Below are 22248 nucleotides of genomic sequence, written 5' to 3' on the forward strand. Positions count from 1 at the left end.
ATCGAAGTAGCCTATACCCCTGAGTGAGAGCAGCCCAGAGATGTTGGGTCCGTCCAGTGTTATGGTTGGAGGAATTATGGACTCATTCTGCCCCTGGAGCAGATGGGCGCTCAGTATTGTCAGGCTGTTGTAGTTCCCACGTGAGAGTTCTCTCTACCACCAGATTGGAATGAGACCACAGAAGAGGGGAAGAGGGAAATCCCCGTAGAGTTAAAGGGGATGTGGCGACTGCTTCATATTCAATGTTGGTGTAAATGCTTCGGGTTGACTATGTGGTGTCTGAACTTGCGCTCGCTGCCGTGGCCCTAAAATGCAAGGGCAGACGGTCAGACGATGCTCTTCAGAGCAGTTCCCATGGGGAGGGACAAAGAAGCCTATAAAATATAAATGTAAATTTAGAAAGAGTTTCTGAGGAAAGTACCTGCATGTTGACTTTGGCCTTGTCTTGGTTTTCAACCACCTGGCCGCTGATCGCACTTATCCCTTTGCACATGTGGCAGAACCTGGCTAGTTCTGAAGCCAACCTCCAAAGCCAGAGGCCATATTTCTTCACTCTTACGATAATTTTGGTTCAGAGTGTAGTCCCTTAACAAGCTCCCTGCTTCAAAAGCCCCAACCTCTTTGTTTTGGTATGCTTGCTTAAACATGTCTTTCAAAGAGCTGGGTTTGTAAATATGACTTTATTATGATCTCCTTTGCTTTTAAATATAGACTGTCCAGTGTATTTCCTTAGGCTAACTTCGTCCCCTAATTTAAACTATTTCGTGTACAAAGTTAAAACATGCCAAAGAACGCAGGACAGCCGCACGGCCTCCTGTGCTGGGGGCTCCACATGGACTGTGCACAAATGGAGGACGTGTTGCCTTCTCACTAGTTGAGTGTGTTTTTAAATGTGTGCTTCCGTTCATTATTTTCTAGATATATAATTAGTCCTTTGATTTATTCTTTGATGCTTTAGTTTAGAAGAATATTTTTAATCTCTGGCCAGTTGGATTTTAATTTACACTCTTACCATTGATTTTAAGTTGTACAACGTTGTGGTCAGAAAGTGTCGCCTAGTGTGTGTTACATTTGTCAATATCCTTTGGACGCACCGTGACGATTGATTTTCTTTTTCGTAAAGTAAAAAGCTCATTATATAGTTATTAATTCAACATCGTAATTATATTATTTCATACCTTCTGATACACATTTTTTTGTCTACCAAAGCTCTAAAAGACTACTTTGTCTTGGGGTGCTTGGGTGGTGCAGTCGGTTAAGCGTCTGACTCTTGATTTTGGCTCAGACTGTGACCTCAGGGTCTTGAGATCAAGCCCCGTGTTGGGCTCTTCATGAGCCTCTTTTCCTCTCCCCCTCCACCCCATGCGCTCGCGCGCGCTCTCTCTCAAATAGACAAATAAACCTTTAAAATGAAAAGACTATTTTGTCTTAAAGATTTTCACAGAATTTCCCCCTATTTCCCCAGGGATTTTTAACATTTTAAAATGAGTCCATGCATTATAGGGATGAGCCGTCTCTTATTATGAACTGTGCCTTATATAGACGAACATTTTCTTGTCACATTAGTCTTGAGTGACCTTTTATCAGAGTTACTATTGTAAGTCACTGAAACTCGCAAAGTTAGTTGAAATGTGTGAACCTTTTGTTTTAGTTTTGCTACTTGGCATCTTATGTGGTATCTTTTTTCCCTGTTTTGCAGTTTGCCAGGGCACAAGTAACCGGCTCACCCAGTTGGGCACTTTCGAAGACCACTTTCTGAGCCTTCAGAGGATGTTCAACAACTGTGAGGTGGTCCTCGGGAATTTGGAAATAACCTACATGCAAAAGAATTATGACCTTTCCTTCTTGAAGGTTAGTTCAATCAATGTGGTTGTCTTACCCAAATATGATAGAAGGAAATATAAGGAGACAAAGACCTTAGTGTGTTTGGTTTTCTATGGGAATTACAAGTGCTGGGGAGCTACAGATGCAAGTTTTATCAGAAAACCCTTCACCGGCCAGTGTCAAGTTATAGCTATGAGATAATGTCAAAGAGAAAGAGGCTAGCTGGCATTCCACTGTCTCCTGCTTTGTAGGCTTTTCCTGTTTCCTTGGTGTAAATACTCCCACTGCAGTTACAGCACTTCCCACATTTCCCAGATATCCAGTCGGCTCTAGTGAGCCACTAGGAGCCAGCTCCGAAGGCTTCAGAGTTTCGTGGTCGTTGCACTTTGGATTTGATTGGCCTTCTGGGTTTTTTTCCTAATAAGACAGATACAAAATAAATTAATAAAACATTTTCATTTTCTTCTGAGGATCCTGAACACCAAGTGAAACGAGAATCACAGCGTTCCTAAAGAACGCACATCGCCCATTACTGTTGCTAGCAGGCTCAGGAGACGAAAGTGCAGGAGTCGTCAGAAACCCCGCCACCCCCCATCTCCCCACTGTTGTCATCTACACGCTTTACGTCCGTCGGTCACTCGTGTGCACAGTGCACTGTCCTGGGCGTTCTTGACCCATTTTTGACCTTGCATTCTTGAGGTCCTCACAAGAGCAATCGCATGGTCTCACTTTATTTCCTCAGACCATCCAGGAAGTCGCCGGCTATGTACTCATTGCCCTCAACACAGTGGAGAAGATTCCTTTGGAAAACCTTCAGGTCATCCGAGGAAACGTGCTCTATGAGAACACCCATGCCTTATCCGTCTTATCCAACTACGGCACAAATAAAACCGGACTGCGGGAACTTCCCCTGAGAAACTTACACGGTGAGAGGCCCGGGCGCGGGGAGGCTGTGGCTGCAGAGAGCAGCTCCGATGGTACTCAGCAAACCCGTCACTTTTTTTAATGTCTCTCAGAGAAGACTTATTCATCGAATACAAATGCGTTGAATGCCAGCTATGTGTAAGCTATGGTAGGTGAAATAAAGAAGATGGTCAGTGATGGGAAGGGAAGATTTAAACCAGGTACCACTTCTCCTATATTCATGGGGAAATATCCAGAGAGTTAGTAAGAAATGGTAATGGGTCTGGGACCGGATGACCTAGGCTGGGATGCAGACTCTCTCTGCCTAATAAACTGCCAATCCAATACCTGGAGCTCAGGTGTAAGGGACGTGCATTAAAAACCACCCCTATTTGGGCACCGGGGGGGCTCAGTCGGTTGAGCGTCTGCCTTCGACTCAGGTCATGATCCCAGGGTCCTGGGATCGAGTCCCACATTGGGCTCCCTGCTCAGCGGGGAGTCTGCTTCTGCCTCTTATCCTCCCTCTGTGTTCTCTCTCTCTCTCTCAAATACGTAAATTTTTTTTTTAAATCTTAAAAAAAACATACCCCTATTTGAGACAGTTTTCAGCATAATGCTGTTATACAGAGCATTACTTAAGGACAGAGAAGTTGAAGTTAAGAACAGAGAATGACCGTATTGTGGAATATGCATTCGTGAGTAGGACACTCATGAGGGTCCTCCAAATGGAAGCTACGGAAGATGATAGGAGAGACGGGAAGTTGACTTAAACAAGATGGAAGATGATGAGGAGCGTGCCCTCGCCGTGTGGCAGGTGCAGGGCCAGTCCGTTACATTGGGAACTTCATGCCCACCACCTTCCTCATAAAGAAATGGTGGCAGAGTCATCCTCCTAAGGTCCCAAATTAGTGAAAAAATGTCCAGCAATGGCCACCTAATGTCTGCTGCCAGAGTCGTTACCCTTCCCGTGTGCTGTGCAGTTGTGACAGGAAGGGGGCCCATCGGGAAAGGGGATGACAGCAGAGGGTGCCTACCAGAGGGAGTCCCGGGAATGGTAGAAGCCCGGCAGACGGCAGTGCCGGGGGTGAGGCGGTGCATCCAGACCCGGCTCAGAAGCGGCTGGCTCAGCCCTCCAGTTGGGCTCCTGGGTTTGGCCATCCTATAAAACTACCCTCAGACTTTCCACCCACCACTTGAGCCGCTCACCGCGCCCACGCGCGTGGTCTGCGTTTATGCTAATGCTAATTTGTGCTGTTTGCACATTTTGCGAAATGGTATGTATGTTCAGCATGCCTCAATCTGCCTGTCTGGCCTCACGCTATCTCCTGGTGACAGGCAGATGTGGTTAAGAGCCTGGACCCCGGAGCCAGACTGTCTGGGTTCCAGCCCTGGCCCCATCGCTCCCCAGCCAGCTGCCCCTGGAGCGGGTTCTCTCTGGGTCTCTGCTTCCTCCTCTTTAAAATGTGGCTAACAATTGTACCGCACTTCCTAGGGGCGTTGAGAGAATTAAGGGCATTACTATGGAAAAAGCACTCAGCAGTTACTCCTACTGCTGGTATCATTTCTCTTGTGGGTATGGGTTGTATACAGGCAGATTATTTATTGTTATTAAATAACTATGTAATGCGAAATATTCACTATTAATTAAATACTGTTATTAATAATTAACTCAGTGCCCACCACAAAGAATAAAATCATAAATACTGAACATAAAAATAAAAGAAGGACTGCTTCCAGATGGATGACCTCTCTCTTCCAAGCTGCCCCGTCAGGGGCACCTGAGTCGTCCGGCACCTTTGTGGCCTTCTTTTTTACTTCTCATGATGTCAGAGTATAGGTGTTCTGTGAGGCCCCACCGTGACCTTCCATCGTACACTCTTTCTGGGCACCTTGGTCTGTTGTCCTGATGGTCACAGCAGCCTTGAAGCCCCTACTCTGTGTTTCCAGTTCTGACCTCTCATCAGAGATGTATCCTCCTGACTCTGGCTACCTTCGGACTATGTTCTCCCTTGATTGTCCTGCTGTCATCTCTGACGTGATGCTCAGCGCTCCACAATTTAGCCCTTTTGGACCTCCCAGCCTTCCTTCCATGATTCCTTTGTTCTCCACCATCCACTGGAGAAAACGCCTGCCTGTCCCACTGACATGCATTAGCTGCAGTTTTCTGGCTGCAGAAAACCCGCTGTGCTCTCCCGTCTGTATCCACAGTATGCCCCTGTTTGTGTGCGGGGAAATGTCATGCTTTGCTTCAGCCTCAGAGCCCTTTCTTCCCCGGGAGGACCCTTCCTTTTCCACACTGGTACTTTGTGCTTGTGGTAGATGCGTTCCCTGCCCGAGGTGGTTCTGGGCATCATTTATGTGTTTGTATCTAGATTATGGACCATCAGGGACCGTCTAAGGATTAACTAAGATTGTGCATTTAAATCAACCAGCAGAGTACCTGGCCCTGTCGTGTGTCATGCATGGTCTCCGGGGCATGAGCTCATTTTTTAAAATTTTTAATAATAATTTTTTATTATGTTAGTCACCATACAGTATATCCTTAGTTTTTGATGTAAAGTTCCATGATACATTACTTGTGTATAACACCCAGTGCACCATGCAGTAGTGCCCTCCTTACTATCCATCACCAGTCTATCCCATTCCCCCACCCCCTCCCCTCTGAAGCCCTCAGTTTGTTTCTCATAGTCCATAGTCTCTCATGGTTCATTCCCCCTTCTGTTTACCCCCCCTTCCTTCTTCCCTTTCATCCCCTACTGATCTTCCTAGTTCTTATGTTCCATAGATGAGAGAAATCATATGATAATTGTCTTTCTGTGCTTGACTATTTCACTTAGCATTATCTCCTCCAGTGCCGTCCATGTTGCTGCAAATGTTGAGAACTCGTTCTTTCTGATAGCTGAGTAATATTCCATTGTATATATGGACCACAGCTTCTTAATCCAGTCATCTGTTGAAGGGCATCTCGGTTCCTTCCACGATTTAGCTATTGTGGACATTGCTGCTATGAACATTGGGGTGCATATGGCCCTTCTCTTCACTACGTCTGTATCTTTGGGGTAAATACCCAGTAGTACAATGGCTGGGTCATAGGGTAGCTCAATTTTTAACTTTTTAAGGGACCTCCACACGGTTTTCCAGAGTGGCTGTACCAACGTGCATTCCCACCAACAATGTAGGAGGGATCCCCTTTCTCCACATCCTCTCCAACATTTGTTGTTTCCTGCCTTGTCAATTTTTGCCATTCTAACTGGTGTGAGGTGGTATCTCAGTGTGGTTTTGATTTGCATTTCCCTGATGGCTAATGATTTTGAACATTTTTTCATGTGTCTGTTAGCCATTTGTATGTCTTCATTGGAAAAGTGTCTGTTCATATATTCTGCCCATTTTATGATTTGAAGTCCCACAAGTTCATTTTTTCTTTTGTTTCTTTTGCCTTTGGAGATGTGTCATGAAAAAGGTTGCTGTGGCCGATGTCGTAGAGGTTGCTGCCTAGGTTCTCCTCTAGGATTTTGATGGATTCCTGTCTCACATCGAGGTCTTTCATCCATTTGGAGTTTATCTTTGTGTATGGTGTGAGAGACTGGTCAAGTTTCATTCTTTTGCATGTAGCTGTCCAATTTTCCCAGCACCATTTATTGAAGAGACTGTCTTTTTTCCACCGGATGTTTTTTCCTGCTTTGTCAAAGATTAGTTCCCCAAAAAGCCGAGGGTGCATTTCTAGGTTCTCTATTCTGTTCCATTGGTCTATGTGTCTGTTTTTGTGCCAGTACCATGCTGTCTTTGTGATCACAGCTTCGCAGTATAGCTTGAAATCCGGCAACGTGATGCCCCCAGCTTTCTTTTTCCTTTTCAACAATTCCTTGGCAATTCGGGGCCTTTTCTGATTCCACACAAATTTAAGGGCTGTTTGTTACAGTTCTTTGAAAAATGTCATCGGTATTAAGATCGGGATAGCATTGAAAGTGTAGATTGCTCTGGGTAACATGGACATTTTAACTATGTTAATTCTTCCGATCCATGAGCATGGAATATTTTCCATCTTTTTGTGTCTTCTTCAATGTCTTTCAAGAGTGATTTGTAGTTTCTAGAATATAGATCCTTTACGTCTCTGGTTAAGTTAATTCCGAGATAACGTATGGTTTTTGGTGCTATTGTCAATGGATGGATTCCCTAATTTCTCTTTCTTCAGTCTCATTGTTCGTGTATAGAAATGCAACTGATTTCTGAGCATTGATTTTGTATCCTGCCACATTACTGAATTGCTCTATAACTTCTAGTAGTTTGGGAGTGGATTCTTTTGGGTTTTCCATATAGAGTATCCTGTCATCTGCGAAGAGAGACAGTTTGACTTCTTTGCCAATTTGGGTACCTTTTATCCCTTTTTGTTGTCTGATTGCTGTTGCAGGGACTTCTAGTACATGTGGAATAATAATGGCGAGAGTGGGCATCCTTGTCGTGTTCCTGATCTTAAGGGAAAGGCTTTCAGCTTTTCCCCATTGAGAATGATATTTGCTGTAGGCTTTTCATAGATGGTTTTTATGAGATTGAGGAATGTACTCTCTATCCCTACACTCCGAAGGGTTTTAATCAGGAAAGGATGCTGTCTTTTGTCAAATGCTTTTTCTGCATCAATTGAGAGGATCATATGGTTCTTGACTCTTTTCTTGTTGATGTGATCTATCACACTGATCGATTTGCGAATGTTGAACCACGCTTGCATCCCAGGGATGAATCCCACTTGGTCATGATGGATAATCTTTTAATGTACTGTTGGATCCTATTAGCTAGGGTCTTGTTGAGGATTTTGGTGTCCATATTCATCAGGGATATCGGTCTGTAATTCTCCTTTTTGATGGGGTCTTTGCCTGGTTTGGGGATCAAGGTAATACTGGCCTCACAGAATGAGTTTGGTAGTTTTCCTTCTGTTTCTATTTTTTGAAATAGCTTTAGAAGAATAGGTATTATTTCTACTTTGAATGTTTCGTAGAATTCCCCTGGGAATCCATCAGGCCCTGGACTCGTTTTGGGGGAGGTTTTTGATCACTGCTTCAATCTCTTCATAATTAATCGGTCTGTTAAAGTTATCAGTTTCTTCCTGTTTCAGTCTCGGTAGTTTATAGGTTTCCAGGAAGGCATCTATTTCTTCCAGGTTGTTTAATTTATTGGCATAAAGCTGTTGATATAAGTTTCTAATGATCCTTCCTATTTCATTGGTGTTGGTTGTGACCTCTCCCCTTTCAGTCATAATTTTATTAATTTGGGTCCTTTCTCTGTTCCTTTAAATAAGTCTGGCCAGTGGCTTATCGATCTTATTAATTCTCTCAAAGAACCAGCTTCTAGTTCTGTTGATCTGCTCTACTGTGCTCCTGGTTTCTAATTCATTGATCTCTGCTCTAATCTTGAGGAACTGCTTTCCCGTGTGTGGGTTGGGCCTGTTCTTCTGTTCCAGCTCCAGCTTCTTGAGGTGAGAATATAAAACTGCATTTTAGATTTTTCTATTCCTTTGTGTGAGGCTTGGGTGGCTATGTATTTCCCCTTAGGACTGCCTTTGCAGTGTCCCACAGGTTTTGGACCAATGTGTTTTCATTCTCATTGGTCTCCATAAATTGTTTAAATTGATTTTTAATTTCCTGGTTTACCCAATCATTCTTGAGCAGGATGGTTCTTAGTTTCCAAGTGTTTGAGTTTCTTACAAATTTTTCCTTATGATTGAGCTCCAATTTCAAAGCATGGTGGTCTGAGAATATGCAGGGAATAATTTCAGTGTTTTGGTATCGGTTGAGACCTGTTTTGTGACCCAGAACATTGTCTATTCTGGAGAATGTTCCATGTGCATTCGAAAAGAATGAGTACTCCTTTGTTTGGGGTGTAGTATTCTGTATATATCTATGAGGTCCATCTGGTCTAGTATGGCATTCAAAGCTCTTGTTTCTTTGTTGATTTTCTGCTTAGGTGATCTGTCTGTTGCTGAGAGTGGAGTGTTGAGGTCCCCTACTATTAATGTATTATTATCTATATGTCTCTTTATTCTAGTTAAGAGTTGGCTTGTGTATCTTGCTGCTCCCCTGTTGGGGGCATGATACTTATAATTGTCATACCCACTTGTTGGATACATCCTTTAAGAATAATATAGTGCCCTTCTGTATCTCTAACTACAGTCTTTAGTTAAAAATCTAACGTGTCTGATATGAGAATTGCTACCCCAGCTTCCAGGGCATGAGCTCATTAACCGTGTGACCTGTCTGCTCCCCTTGCCTGTCAGCTCCTAGATCCACTTCATCCTTGCAGACCCACAGCTGCAGTGTTTTGCATAGAAGTCATTCGTAACCGTTTGTCTAATGTCATAGATGCAACGCTCTCCCTTTGCGCACTCTTGCATTTTTTAAATCATTCCTGATTTCTCATGTTGTATCATTTCTTCCTGTGAAACAATCATGGTCTTTCATGCCGTTTGCCTTCCTGGTGTCCGCCGTCTCTTCATCGTACCCAGAGATTCTTCTCACTCCCCTTCACCCCCCTGCCACTTTTTCCAGTGAGGAGCCCTGGAGGCAGCTCACAGTGTCACCTCCTTCTCCTGACCTTGCCAGCGCATAGTGCGTGACTGCCACCCCCGTCCCGTTCACCCCTTCATGTCATCATACAGCTTCCTTCCTCCCCATTTCTGAATTCCGATCGTTTGTTGATCAAAGGCCCATTTCGGGGGGAAGCCTGACTCCTCCATGGCACTATCATCACCTCATTTTTCAGCCCCCCCCAAGGTCCATGGGGGGCTTGTTCGGCAGGCTGGCAATGTTTTAGCACCACGAATGTGAAGAAATGCATGTGCCTTTTGTGGAAGTTCAAGGACGCGGCGGGTTGGTAACGGAGATTCTCTCCCCGCACAGAAATCCTACAAGGCGCTGTGCGCTTCAGCAACAACCCTGTGCTCTGCAGCGTGGAAACCATCCAGTGGCGGGATATCGTTGACGGCGACTTTGTGAGCAATATGTCGATGGACTTCCAGAACCAAGCGGGCAGTTGTAAGTGCCGCACGAACGTCCCCTCTGCCTGTAGCTCCTATGTATTGGGGTGGGGGGGGGTGACAGAAAGCAGATTAATCCAAACCAAAGACCAGCAAACCATCAATCTGCCCACTAGAAGAGCACTTACCCAAGACGGAGGGCAAGTTGTTCCTCGTGGTGACAGTCAGCATGCCCGCTAACAGGGCAGATCACCGCCCCAGGGCCGCTGAGCCCTCGTGCAGCCATTGAGAAGAGCCGTCAGTGCTGGCCCGGGGGCCTCTCCCCCCTGCCTAGACGAGACGAGCCAAACTTTTGTGTGCTTCCGACTTGCTGCTGAGCCTTAGAGCAGCGCCAGGCCCTCCGGAAGCACGTAAGCTGGCCTCTGCCCTCCTACATAGAGCCCCAGGCGAAGCTGGGCACAGTGCACAGGGGGGGTGTTTGTCCATATTCCCCTTCGTGCCCATGACCTGGTCCCTGCCATTCATCGGTGAAGCGGCCCGTGCCAGGGGGAGGCTGGCAGGGGGCCAGGCTGTAGGTCGGGCTGCAGCACTTGGCCCCTTGGCAGTGCCGTGTGGGAAACTCTGAAGACACATGCTTGCAGTTACCAAGCTCCACTTAGCTTCCCCCTTCCTGATCTCCCTGGTCTTTCAGTCCTTTAGAATAAGAACCCATCACCATTTCCTGCTTCTCTGTTTCCCTAAACTGTGCAGTGGACGCACGTTTTTGTGTTGGGGTTTCTTTGTGTTTTCTTGGTCTCAAAGAATTTGGAGCTCACATCGATCTCGAGGGACCTCACAGAAGTGGGGTCACATAGTCTTTGTGTTTTTGTGACTGGCTTCTGTCACTTCGCATGATGTCCTCGAGTTTCATCCATGTTGTGGCATGTGTCAGAATTTCTTACATTTATATGGATGCATAGTGTTCCATTGTGTGGTTTATCCCTGCATCCGTTCGTGAGCCCCAAGCTCAGCAGGTTGCTTCCACCTGCTAACAGTTATGAGTAATGCTGCTACAAACTTGGGTGTTGAGCCCCTTTGTTTTATACATATATCATCATTCCGACAGATCCTCAGCATGGCACCTCCTGTGTTTGCAAGAAACTGAAGACTTTATTCTACAACATGGTTGACCTTCCCTCGGCTATCTGATGGACAGTGGGGAGGTTAAATTGTGCACATTTATAGCAATGACAAAAAAAAAAAAATGACACAGGAAGGCTGTGAGGCCAGTAGGGGTTTGCCATAGACTAGATCAAGCAGCCCAGATGGCACACCTGTCCTCATTACACCAAGCCCATGGGAAAGACCCCGAAAGGAAATGTTGGGAAGGAGGAATGACAGGTGTATGCAGTAACAGGATTCAAACAGGACAAGGCTGCAAACTGCAAACTGCAAACATGACATGGTATTGGGTTAAGAATACACATGTAAGAATAAGCCACAGACATACAAGAGAAAAAGACAGTACAAATAAGCCTTGCTAAATTAAATGTCCATAAAGAAATGGCATTTCAAGCAAATGAGGGAAGAATTTATTATCCGGTAAATCATTCCAGAATGATTAACTATTAAGGGGAAAATATCAAAGAGCGAGAACTATAAGGATTTTTTTTTTTTAAAGAACACTATTCACCTGCTACCTGCATTCTCCTCATGAATTACCCAGCCAGTGGCAATATGAGGAGCCTGTCACTCCCCTTGTGGTAAGGGAAACCCTGTGTTTGCCAAGAGCTTTTGAGGCCATACATGCCTCCTGAGAACTTGTCGCATGCATTTAATTTTTATCCAAAAAAAAAAAAAAATCCCATAAGGTGATTTAAGTATTTTATAGACAATGGATTTGAGATTCAGAAAGGTTACCCAGTGTGTCCCCACGTGATGTCCCTGTTGATGTGGTTCAGCATTTGAAGCTAGATTGGGTGGGTTTACTTGAGGGGAAATTACAGTAAACCAATCATCCACTTTGTACACCAATATAAATTCCAAATCATATTATATATAATAAATTACTGAATATATATTAAGTGCTAGAAGAAAACAGAAAGATGAGTCTTCGTAATATCAAGATGAAGAGAAGCCCAGTCAGATACCATACAAGAGAACTTCCATATGGAAGAATCTTAATGACAAACAGGAAAATATTGTGCCTCAGCTGCTTGCCTTGAAAAGGGTTAATATTCTCGATAATATGACTGTATAAAGTAGTCTTAGGTATCCCAAGAAAAAGGTCAACCTCTCAATAAAAAAAAAAAAAAAATGGGCCAAACACATGAGCAGTTTGTACCTCCCCACACACACAAGATGGCCAAGAAATAAAGTAAAATGTTATTTCTTACTGTAATTTTAAAAAGGTCAAAATAAAATAAAGAAGCATCATTTTTGCCTTTGTCAAAGATTTGGGTTCCTTTTGATTTTTAGATACCTGAATCAGGACGGGGGTGGAGAAGCAGAAATTCTCATCTTCTTCTTGTGGGCATATAAATTAATAAAATATGGTCAGGGTTAGAATATTAGCAAATATGTATTGAAGCATTAGAGTATGCACTCCCTGGGGCACCTGGGTGGCCCAGGGTCCTGGGATCGAGCCCCTCATGGGGCTCCGTGCTTGGTGGGAAGCCTGCTTCTCCCCCTCCCACCCCCTGCTTGTGTTCCCTCTCTGTCTCTCTCTCTGTCAAATAAATAAATAAAATCTTTAAAAAAAATAAAAAATAAAAGAAGTATGCAATCCCCATGTTTAGGAATACTAAGAAAAAAATAATAAGGGGAGTGAAAAGTATAAGGATATAGAAAAATATCTTTGTGCAAGAATATTCCTTGCAGCCTTACCTATAATGAATTTCAGAAACAACTTACATATCTAAAAATAAGAGAGTAGTTAAAGAAATTATGGTACAGCCATTCCAGTGAAAATCATGTTCTGAGGGCGGCTAAGTGCCTCAGTTCATTAAGTGTCTGCCTTGGGCTCAGGTCAGGATCCCAGGGTCCTAGGATCAAGTCCATGTCAGGCTCCCTGCTCAGCGGGGAGTCTGCTTCTCCCTCTGCCCCTCCCCCTGCTCGTGCTCTCTGTTTCTCTTGCTCTCTCTCAAATAAATAAATAAAATCTTTTTTTTAAAAAAAATCATGTTATGTAGAAGGATATTTAAAGGCATGGAAAAATTGCCACAATGTTTTATTAGCTTTTTTTAAGTTATGATACAAAGCATAATGTGACATCAATTCTTATATATGCATATACTTATATGAATATATTGGTTACCTCTGGATGATTCTCATTTCCTCCTTTTGCTTTTTTCTATTATCCATATTTTATGTAATTTGCCTGCATTTCCTCTTTTTTGTAACAGAGGGTTAATAATAGAATTATAAGCAAACTTTGATTCATTGGTTGGCAGATGTTTTCTCCACTACAGGAAGATGCCATTAAGCATTTTCATTTTTAATATTTTTGCTTTGTAAACCTACTACTTGCTTATAAAAGGGTTTTGAGAAATATGAGGAAGTATAGGGTAAACAGCAAAAAGCACATATCACCGTACGGACACAAGCACTTTCAACACTTCCTACCTCCATACTGCTTTTTGTTCTTGCTACTCTTACCCGTCTCTCTCTCTGTCTCGGTCCCTCTCTTCTTCACAATGCACAGCCCACGTGGTGCATTTGGGGTTTGGCCTCACCATCTCTCATGATTCCCGGGAGCACCACCATCGCATTGCTGCCCTTCACTCCTGGGGTGATTGGAAAGATGGTCAGTCTCCTGAAAGGGGTGTCCTGGTTCCGCAGTAACTTGGGAAATCCTCAGCTCGTCCGTTTGAAATCTGAATTCTACCAGGAATTAAATTCTTCCTGGCTGTAGGAGACTTTGGGACACCTAGGAACTCCTGTAGGGTCTCCTGTCTTTGCAATGAAAGATGCCTGCACAGCTGATCCTTTTTTTAAACAAACTTTGGTAGCCGACCTGTTCTCTTTGTATAGATGGAAGGCTTTGGTCTTCCGGTATTTCAACGCCAGTAAAAACAAAACACAGCTAATGAGATTAGAAAAATCTTGGTAGCTGTAATTTGTAGCTGATCACTGCAAAAACTGATTGATCGACATTAAATATTTCCACACGGAAGCTCACAGATCAACAGCTAACGTGTAGCAGGTCAGCAAGGTGATGCACACCGTGAACACGTATGACCCTTTGAGCAGGCTTCGGGACCAGGAGTCTTTATTTGCGGGACCCCGTGTGCCCTAGGATCACTGACCCGCAGGTCACTCGAGCCTGGACTGGTGAGAATGTAGTCAGTCATACCAAGCCCTCCAGGCGAGACACCCTTAGCGCTGTTGGAGATGCTGGAAAATTCTCCAAGCCTAAACAAATGGGGAAACCGGGCTGTTTGAACCCAGTTTTCATGGCCTGTGACGAGTCGATCATTACTCTGTGCCTCAGTTTCTGCAGCTGAAGTGTAAATAAAAGTAGAACGTGGCTCGTCTTTTATTTTTTCCTTATACAAGGCTTTGAGTCACTTACAAACAACCAGGAAACAGAATTAGAAATTGGAAAGCTGTTCCTTGTTTCTGGAACGTCACTCTGCTCAGGGGCTTGGACAGGTTGTCTCAACCATCCATTCTCTTCTGAGATACGAATTTAACTACTTCTTTTACATTTTAGGCCAAAAGTGTGATCCAGGCTGTCCCAATGGAAGCTGTTGGGGTCCGGGAAAGGAGAATTGCCAGAAATGTAAGTCAGCAAAACCAGAATTTCAGATAAACGTGCCCACTTTCCTCCTCTTACACTTAGCGGGCTGTGTGTTTTCCCTTCGAAGACTCCAAAAGGCCAGATGTTAGCAGTTCCGTGAGTGACGTTCTTGTGGATCTCCCTGCATGCGGTTAATCCACGGGGCTGTTTTGGGCACTCCAGCCTGTCGTAAATGAGTGGAAGTCAGCCTGTCTCTTTGAACCACGTTTGGCATTTTTCCTGGAAACAAGACTTGCCCATGTTACCTGAGCTCAGAAACACCTCTTGTTTTCTCACCCCTGGGGGCCCATCTACACAGAAGCAGGAGCAACGCTTTTCAGGAGGGTTTTTCCACAGGAATCCTAATTTAGGAGCATAGGTGGCCAAGGAATCTGGGGACCTCCACCTTACAAGTTCACCGTCTGTCCTTCTGTTTAATTGTGGTGTGACTTCTAAGCACTACTTTCTGGCGGGCACTTTTGTTATCTGATGTGCTCTCCATATCAGCCCGCATCTCAGGTCTAACCAGCATGTCATTATCGAGCGGGTCTGAAAGTCTAGACTTGATCTGGTTAGTTCTCCTAAGTGATTAAAAATCCGTAGAAAAAGGAGGTGCAGTAAAGGAAGGTCATGATTCAGTGTGATTTGGCGGAACGCGAATGTTCCGGAACTTGAACGAGCCAGGGAGTCATTGAATTCATCCTTTCGTTCACCTCTTCACCTCCTGTTTGCACGTGCTCTGCAAGGTCCCTGAGGACAGCCCTTCCACCCTCCCTGGCTCTTCAGCTTACCGTGACCTTTGCTCCTTTTCAGTGACCAAAGTCATCTGTGCCCAGCAGTGCTCAGGGCGCTGCCGCGGCCGGTCCCCCAGCGACTGCTGCCACAACCAGTGTGCCGCCGGCTGCACGGGGCCCCGCGAGAGCGACTGCCTGGTAAGGCTGACCCAGCCCCCCAGCGGCCCCCACGGGGGCTTCTCTGGCCAAGACGGAGAGGGGCTTCCTGTGGGAAACATGACGAGTCCCGTTTGTAGGAGCAGATGTGGCCATTGCCCTTTGCCAGGTGACAAGACCGCCTTTCTTGTCCCCCCTTCGCCACTTACTCTGTGACTCCAGGCAAATTATGTGAGCCCCGTGTGCCTCAGTTTCCCCGCCTGACATTGTTGGGTAGTAAACACCGCCAGTTAGCTCGGCCGGACAACACCGTGCATGTGGCACCCGTAACCCGGACCTGGATGCGGGGCGAGCTTCGGCACTAACACGAGCTGTCCGTCATTGGGGTTTCTCGTGGTCGCGGCTCCGGTGCTCTAGTCCCGTCTCAGGCTAACCCCACGCAGTTGGTACCGGAAGGCCCCTGACATAAATGTACGGACATGGTGAGGGACGTACCCGGAGCCACACAGACGTGAGCGCACGGCTGGAGCCACGTGCGGGTCTTCTGACCCCAGCCCGCTGCTCTTCCCAGCACAGCTCAGAGCCTCCTGCCCAGCCCCGCTCCAAGGGGTCTTGAAGCACCCCCCTTGTCCCTGACACCGCAGAGCCCTCACAGAAGCCTCCTCGCCCCGCGGGCAGGGGCACCCCATGTAGGTGGCCCCTCACCTGTGTGCACCTTGGACATCCTAGAGACACCAGAGCCAGCAGACGGGGGTCCTGACGCAGCACCGCATGCGATGAGACCCTCGAAGCCTCTAGAAAAGGAGGCTCCAGAAGACTCCAGTTTCAGGGAGGGGGAGATTCTTAAACTCCAGAGGCTGCGTCTGGCCCTAGGGGTTTTGACGTGGTTGGTCTGGGCTGATTCTAATGTGCCTCAGGAGGGGAGACAGCCTGTGGGTCTTTGGGCCACCACAGTATGTGGTCTGGTCCCCCCGGCACAGTAGTCTTCCTTAGGGTTTTCTGCAGTTTGGCAGTGAATTTTAAAAACATATCCTCGGGGCGCCTGGGTAGCGCAGTTGTTAAGCGTCTGCCTTCGGCTCAGGGCGTGATTCCGGCGTTCCTTCGGCTCAGGGCGTGATCCCGGCGTTCTGGGATCAAGTCCCACATCGGGCTCCTCTGCTGGGAGCCTGCTTCTTCCTCTCCCACTCCCCTGCTATGTTCCCTCTCTTGCTGGCTGTCTCTCTGTCACATAAATAAATAAAAAAATCTTTAAAAAAACAAAAACAAAAAACATATCCTCAAGTGTTCTTTGTAAGGGAAAACCAATAAGTTGAGTTTAGAAATAATTTCACTCCATAGGGACCACTCCAGTATGTGAACTCCTTCATCATTTTGCAAATTAATAAAGATGTGGGTTTTTATTTTCATAGTCCATAAATTATCACAGCTAGGACAGTATAAGAAAAATCATACTTTTAAGGTCTTTCTGAATTTTCTTGAAAGTACTTGGCTATTTTGGGGGGTTTTTGTTTTGTTTTTGCTTTAATCAAGTTCCTGGACATTACAAGCTGTAGCCGGAGCTTTGTGCCCAGGGCTGAAGCCTTCGTGAGCCTCCGTGCACAGCTTGACCAGTGCGTGTCGTCCCTTCTGTGACAGGTCTGCCGCAAGTTCCGGGACGAAGCCACGTGCAAGGACACCTGCCCGCCCCTCATGCTGTACAACCCCACCACCTACCAGATGGATGTCAACCCCGAGGGGAAGTACAGTTTTGGTGCCACCTGCGTGAAGAAATGCCCCCGTGAGTTCATCACAGGCAAAACCCTTTCCTTGATCAGGCATCTGTTTCCTCTTTGTGTCCTACCAGGTCCCCTGAGTCCCTTGTCGTGCGGAGTCTTTGGGTCCGTATGTTTGTCAGGCAGGTGACCGTGGGCCTGTCTGAGTGCACAGGTGAGGGGTCAGGCCGCTGCCATAGGGGACGGGTGATGGTTGGTGCTCTGTTCACCAGCGTCTGTTCTCGAGTCCGTGGTGGCCAGGACAGGAAACACCCTGGGACCGAGGTCCGGCTGTATTAGTCCAGAATATTCAGTTGTCTGTTTGGGCCACTTAGCACTGTTTGCTGTTGTGCCCAGCAGGTATTGAAAAGACCTAAATTAGAGAGTATGTCGGAAGACCTGCGTCCTTTAGCGGTTAAAATTCCGGTGAAAATTATGCCTCCGGAGGGAACTGAAACTTCACAGGAGTCTCTTTGCGTCTTGTTTGGTTTTGTTTTAATTGCTTCGGACTGGGTTTGCTTGTTTGTATTTGCATTCAATAGGTGGCTATAATGTTCAGAGAAATGATGATATGAATTATGTCCTCACAGAGAAAGTGTAGAGTTGTCTAATTAACGAGCTTTAGGAGCTCTAGAAGGGGAGATTAAGAGAAAAAAAATGGTAAGCACAGCTCTGAGGGGGAGATTTGCCCTTCCAGATTTGTGGACAGGAAAACTTTTAAATCTGTACGGAAAAAATAACACTTAAGTAGAATAATATACCAATGTATGGAACTAACTTACTAAAATTTTTAGAATCGCCACAATTACGACCCAGGTGTAATCTTTGAGAGAGGGCTTAATAGGTAGAGTTTAAAAATCCACAGGAAAACAGAGCCTGGGAACAAAAGCAGACAATTTACTGAAAGAAAAAGTACAAATGTGCAGTACATATGTTGAGGACATACTTGGGGAAGTCAAAACAGGAGCACCTGGAGCTCCAGAAGCATCCTGACACCTGTGTTAACATTGACACTAATAAATTACTCCGAAGTGACGGGAGGCTCAGCAGCTGACTGCTGTGCCGGACTCGATGCAGAAACAGCCGGTGGTACCAGCACCCCGCCCAGCAAGGTCGCCAGGCGGACGGGACCGCGGAAGCCAGCACGCTGGCACGAGAATCACGTGCACCCTCCCACGTGGCAGCTTCGGGGGAACAGGGGGCTTCGTGCCGGGGCACCTATTTCTAATAAGTATTCAGGCCTTCGCTGCAGGTCCTGCGGGTAGAACGGGCAGAAGAATGAGCTGGGGACATGTTCCGAACTTGTGAGCTGGCCCCCGTTCTGCCGCCACATCTGGTTCCTGCCCGTGATGACGTACATCTGTCCGTACCACGGTTTGATAAGCTATTAACACTCTTGAACATGATTCCTTTTCTGTTTGCAACCTCTTGTTCTTTGTCCTAAAGCAAACAGAACCAGAGGATCATCGGCCCTTTCCATCAGCCCCTTCAGAGGAGCACCTGAGACAATTGTGTGAGGCCCAGACACCTGGTGCTGCTTTCGCCACCTTCCTTCCTTGCCTCTCCAGGTAACTACGTGGTGACAGACCACGGTTCGTGTGTCCGTGCCTGCAGCTCCGACAGCTACGAGGTGGAGGAAGACGGCGTCCGCAAATGTAAAAAGTGTGAGGGGCCTTGCCGCAAAGGTAGGAAGCCGGCAGGGTGTCGGGACAGGCTTTCCGTCGGGTCGCGAAGCTGGGGTTCATTCGCCCCACGTCCAGCAGGCCCCCTCAGCTTCATGCTTGGAGGAGGTCTGAGCACATCCCTTCCTTCAGGCTCAGAAATGTCTTCTTCCTTCGTATCATATCCTGTTATTGCAGGCTCCTCAATGCCGACTGACTCCAACCTGTTAGCCTTTTACTTTATCTTTTTTATAAAAATGTCCAAACACCCAGAGATGTTGTGAGAGTAGTGCAGCGAGCACCCATATGGCTTTCCCATAAATTCACCACTTTTTGATGTTTTGCCACGTGGCTCTCGCTGTCTCCATATTTATTTGAATGCGTGCGTACGTAGATGTGTGCGTGCACGGGTGAAGGTTTCTTCTGAATTGGAGGACGGTTACAGATATTCTAACGCTTCCCCCTACATTTGTCAGCATGTTTTCTTACAAACAGGGACACTCTCCTGGGTAATGACAGGCCCACGCTCAGAATTATTTAGCATCACTGAGTACTCTTTTCTAGGGTTCAGTTTAATTCAGACTTCTCCTTCCCGTCCCACTTACATCATTTTTAGCTGCTTCTCTGTGCAGAACCCAGTCAATGATCACGGGTGTCGTGTAGATGTCCTGCCCCCATTATCTTCTTTAATCGACGACCGTGTCTCAGCTCCCCGCCCCCACTCGCTCTTCTTCTCTTCCATGACCTGGTGTGAAGAGTCTAGGCCAGGTGTTCCGCACCACGGCGCTCAGTTGGCTTCATTGGCTGTATTTCCTCATGGCCACACTCAGGTTGGGAGTTTGGGGCAGGAGCACTGCATAGGTCATGTTTACTTCCCCTCATCAAGTCAGGTGACAGATGATGCCATGTTATTTCATTACTGATGGTGACAAATTAGAGGAGATTTCTTGGTGGGTATAAAGTAGTGATTTTCTATTTCTATCATCCCATTTATTAGTTGGCATTTTTAAAAAAATTTAGCTCCTATGTAAGGTCATGGAATCCTTGTTTATTCAGTTTTTTCTGATCCATTCCTGTCGTTCATTCGGGTACTGAAGTTGTCCCACATGTGGCCAGTAGGAGCCTCTCCAGATGGCCCCTGTGTCCGTTTGGCACATCCCATGTCCTAGTCATGGCTTCCACTCAAAAGTGCTATCTGCATTCTTTGTACTTGCTTCTGAACCTTAACACATCCTGGAAATCTCTCCAGAGAAGTTCATATGAATCGTCTTCATTCTGGGGTACGGAGGCTCCCTCCGGGGCTGTTCCGCAGTTTCTCAATGGCTCTGCCGTTATGTGGCCATTTACACTGTTGCACTGTTCTGCTGTGTTCGTGACATCTGAGTGCAGAGCTGCGTACCCCGCGTGTCCACTTGGGGTGCACCATCCCTGTGAAGCTGTCTGTCTTTTCAGTTGAAACTGATTGCTACCCTTTTTGCTCCCATGCACATTTCACGTGTGTTCTCCACGGGGCTGACTCAGCCTCCCTGCTCCATGTCATTGAATCCTCCCAACGCCACTGGGCGATCTGTGTTATTATGATGCCCATTCTACAGATGAGGACACTGAATAACAGAGAATCTAAATGACTTGCCCAAGTTTCAACAGCTAAGAATGGCAGTCACAATTTGAAGTTCATGCAGTCTTGGGCCCAAGCCAGACCCGTGAGCTCATCAGCCAAGTCCGTGTCTTCCTGTCTTCTAACTCCTGTGGGGCAGGCGGGTCAGTGCCCTGATGGAGGAGTGTCCTTTGGCTTCAGGAAACTGTCTGGCAGAGCACACATGGGAGGAGGAAAATGAGAATGTGGGATGGTACCTGGCACGGGGGGAACTAAGAGAAGGAGGGGATAACTGTCAGCTCCTCACGTGGGCTGATGGAATCAGAGACGGTTTTGGTTTTATTTTGTTAATTTTGTGTTCAACAAATGGTTTGATTCTCCTGTAATTATTATTCCCTATTTTTCTATACGTCCCCGATTCAGGTCCCTTTGGGTTTAGGGCTGTACCACTGGGTAAGGAAGGAGGTGCCAGGAATATCTAGGGGTGAATATAATTGATCTCTGAATTTAGGAATTAAAGTAACCCCACCATCACTGTTGCACACAAGGAGAGGCAGCGAGCATGAACATTCTCTCAACACGTGTAATTCTCTGCCAGACCTGTAATTAAATGGCAAGTCCTCATATGGCCACCTCATTCTCCATTGTCAGCCAGACCTTGTGAGTCCTAAAGAAGCCTGGCTGTGAGTCGCACAATCCACAGTGTGTTAGAGGCAGCACAGGAAGGTTGAATGAGCCATTGAACACAGGAGTCCTTAGAGCAGGACTGGCCGACAGCGGGAGCCTGGAGACCCGTAGGGGCTGGTGGGACAGTCGTGGCCACCAGAGTCAGCAATGGATGGTTTCCTTGCAAGCAACAAGGGACTCCCAGTGGAGTAGAGCACAGGGGGATGGGGAAGGGCGGGGCTTGACTGCATCTCCTAGAACCCCGGGGGGAGGAAAGGATAGGACTTTATCCTGAGCAATGAGATTTTCAGTGATTATACTTCAAAGCCAAGATAAAGTCTGGAAGATAGGTACCAAAATTGCTCTGCAAATTCTAGAGGGAGAATTACAACAGATAAATGGGCTTTAGAGTGGAGATGGCATTTGAGATGGAAATTTAGGAGTGGATATAAATTAATAAAGGGGCTCAGAGTGTGGAAAAGGCCATTTGAGACTGATGTAGCAATAGGACACAGATCAAAGCATTTGGTTCAAGTAAGCACAGGGGAAGAAAAGCAGTTTATCTGATAAAAGTTATTACAGTATTCCCTCTGACGTAATATAACACAGCCATTAAAAATCATGTTCGTGAATAGTTTTAATAATATGAGGAATGTTCACAGCAGAATAAGTAAAAAAAAAAAAAAAAAAAAAAAACATATCTGGTGTGACCTAACCACGGAGGGTAGCTGGAAGGAACACTTCTCAAAATATCCTATAGTGGAAACTCTGGTCATTTTGGTCCCTTTATTCTACTTTTCATGATTCTCAAATGAACACCTCTAACTCTTTTTAATAAAAACAATCTATGTACACCATTTCTTTAAAATAGACAACAGAGCTGCTACCAAGTGAGGACAATCGAAAGCTGTCAAGTTTTAGTCAGGGGAACGCACTGACGGGAGCCGGGCAGAGGCGGCCCTGGCGTCAGCAGGTGATCCCACTGCCAAGGAAGGATGGTTAACAGTTAGGCTAAGTCCAAGTGGGAAATCACAAGGAGAGTGCAAGTCCAGTGAGGGCGGCAACAGCCATGAGGACGCCATCGTCTTCTCCGGCCACCGTAACCCCAAACCCCGCCGTAGTTACTGGTACCCAGCAGGCCTCCATTAACGTTGAATGAATGAACGACGGCATGGCAGTGATGGTCTCAGGGCTACAATTCCCGTCCCACTCTCCTCTGCCTGTGAAACCCTA

General features: G+C 46.2%; 1 protein-coding gene across 2 annotated transcripts in view; it reads left to right on the forward strand.

The window, feature by feature from the left end:
* Positions 1 to 22248, forward strand: part of EGFR (epidermal growth factor receptor) — a 203342-nt gene that overhangs the window by 137627 nt on the left and 43467 nt on the right. For both annotated transcript variants that reach the window (XM_045788531.2, XM_045788530.2), the window contains exons 2-8: positions 1700 to 1851; positions 2567 to 2750; positions 9615 to 9749; positions 14385 to 14453; positions 15264 to 15382; positions 16976 to 17117; positions 18660 to 18776. In XM_045788531.2, coding sequence (XP_045644487.1) covers positions 1700 to 1851; positions 2567 to 2750; positions 9615 to 9749; positions 14385 to 14453; positions 15264 to 15382; positions 16976 to 17117; positions 18660 to 18776 — 918 coding nt within the window. The remainder of the gene's footprint in view (positions 1 to 1699; positions 1852 to 2566; positions 2751 to 9614; positions 9750 to 14384; positions 14454 to 15263; positions 15383 to 16975; positions 17118 to 18659; positions 18777 to 22248) is intronic.

Source organism: Ursus americanus, chromosome 3 (genome assembly GCF_024610735.1).
Source record: "Ursus americanus isolate L20-20 chromosome 3, mUrsAme1.1.p, whole genome shotgun sequence".
NCBI classification, from domain to species: domain Eukaryota; kingdom Metazoa; phylum Chordata; class Mammalia; order Carnivora; family Ursidae; genus Ursus; species Ursus americanus.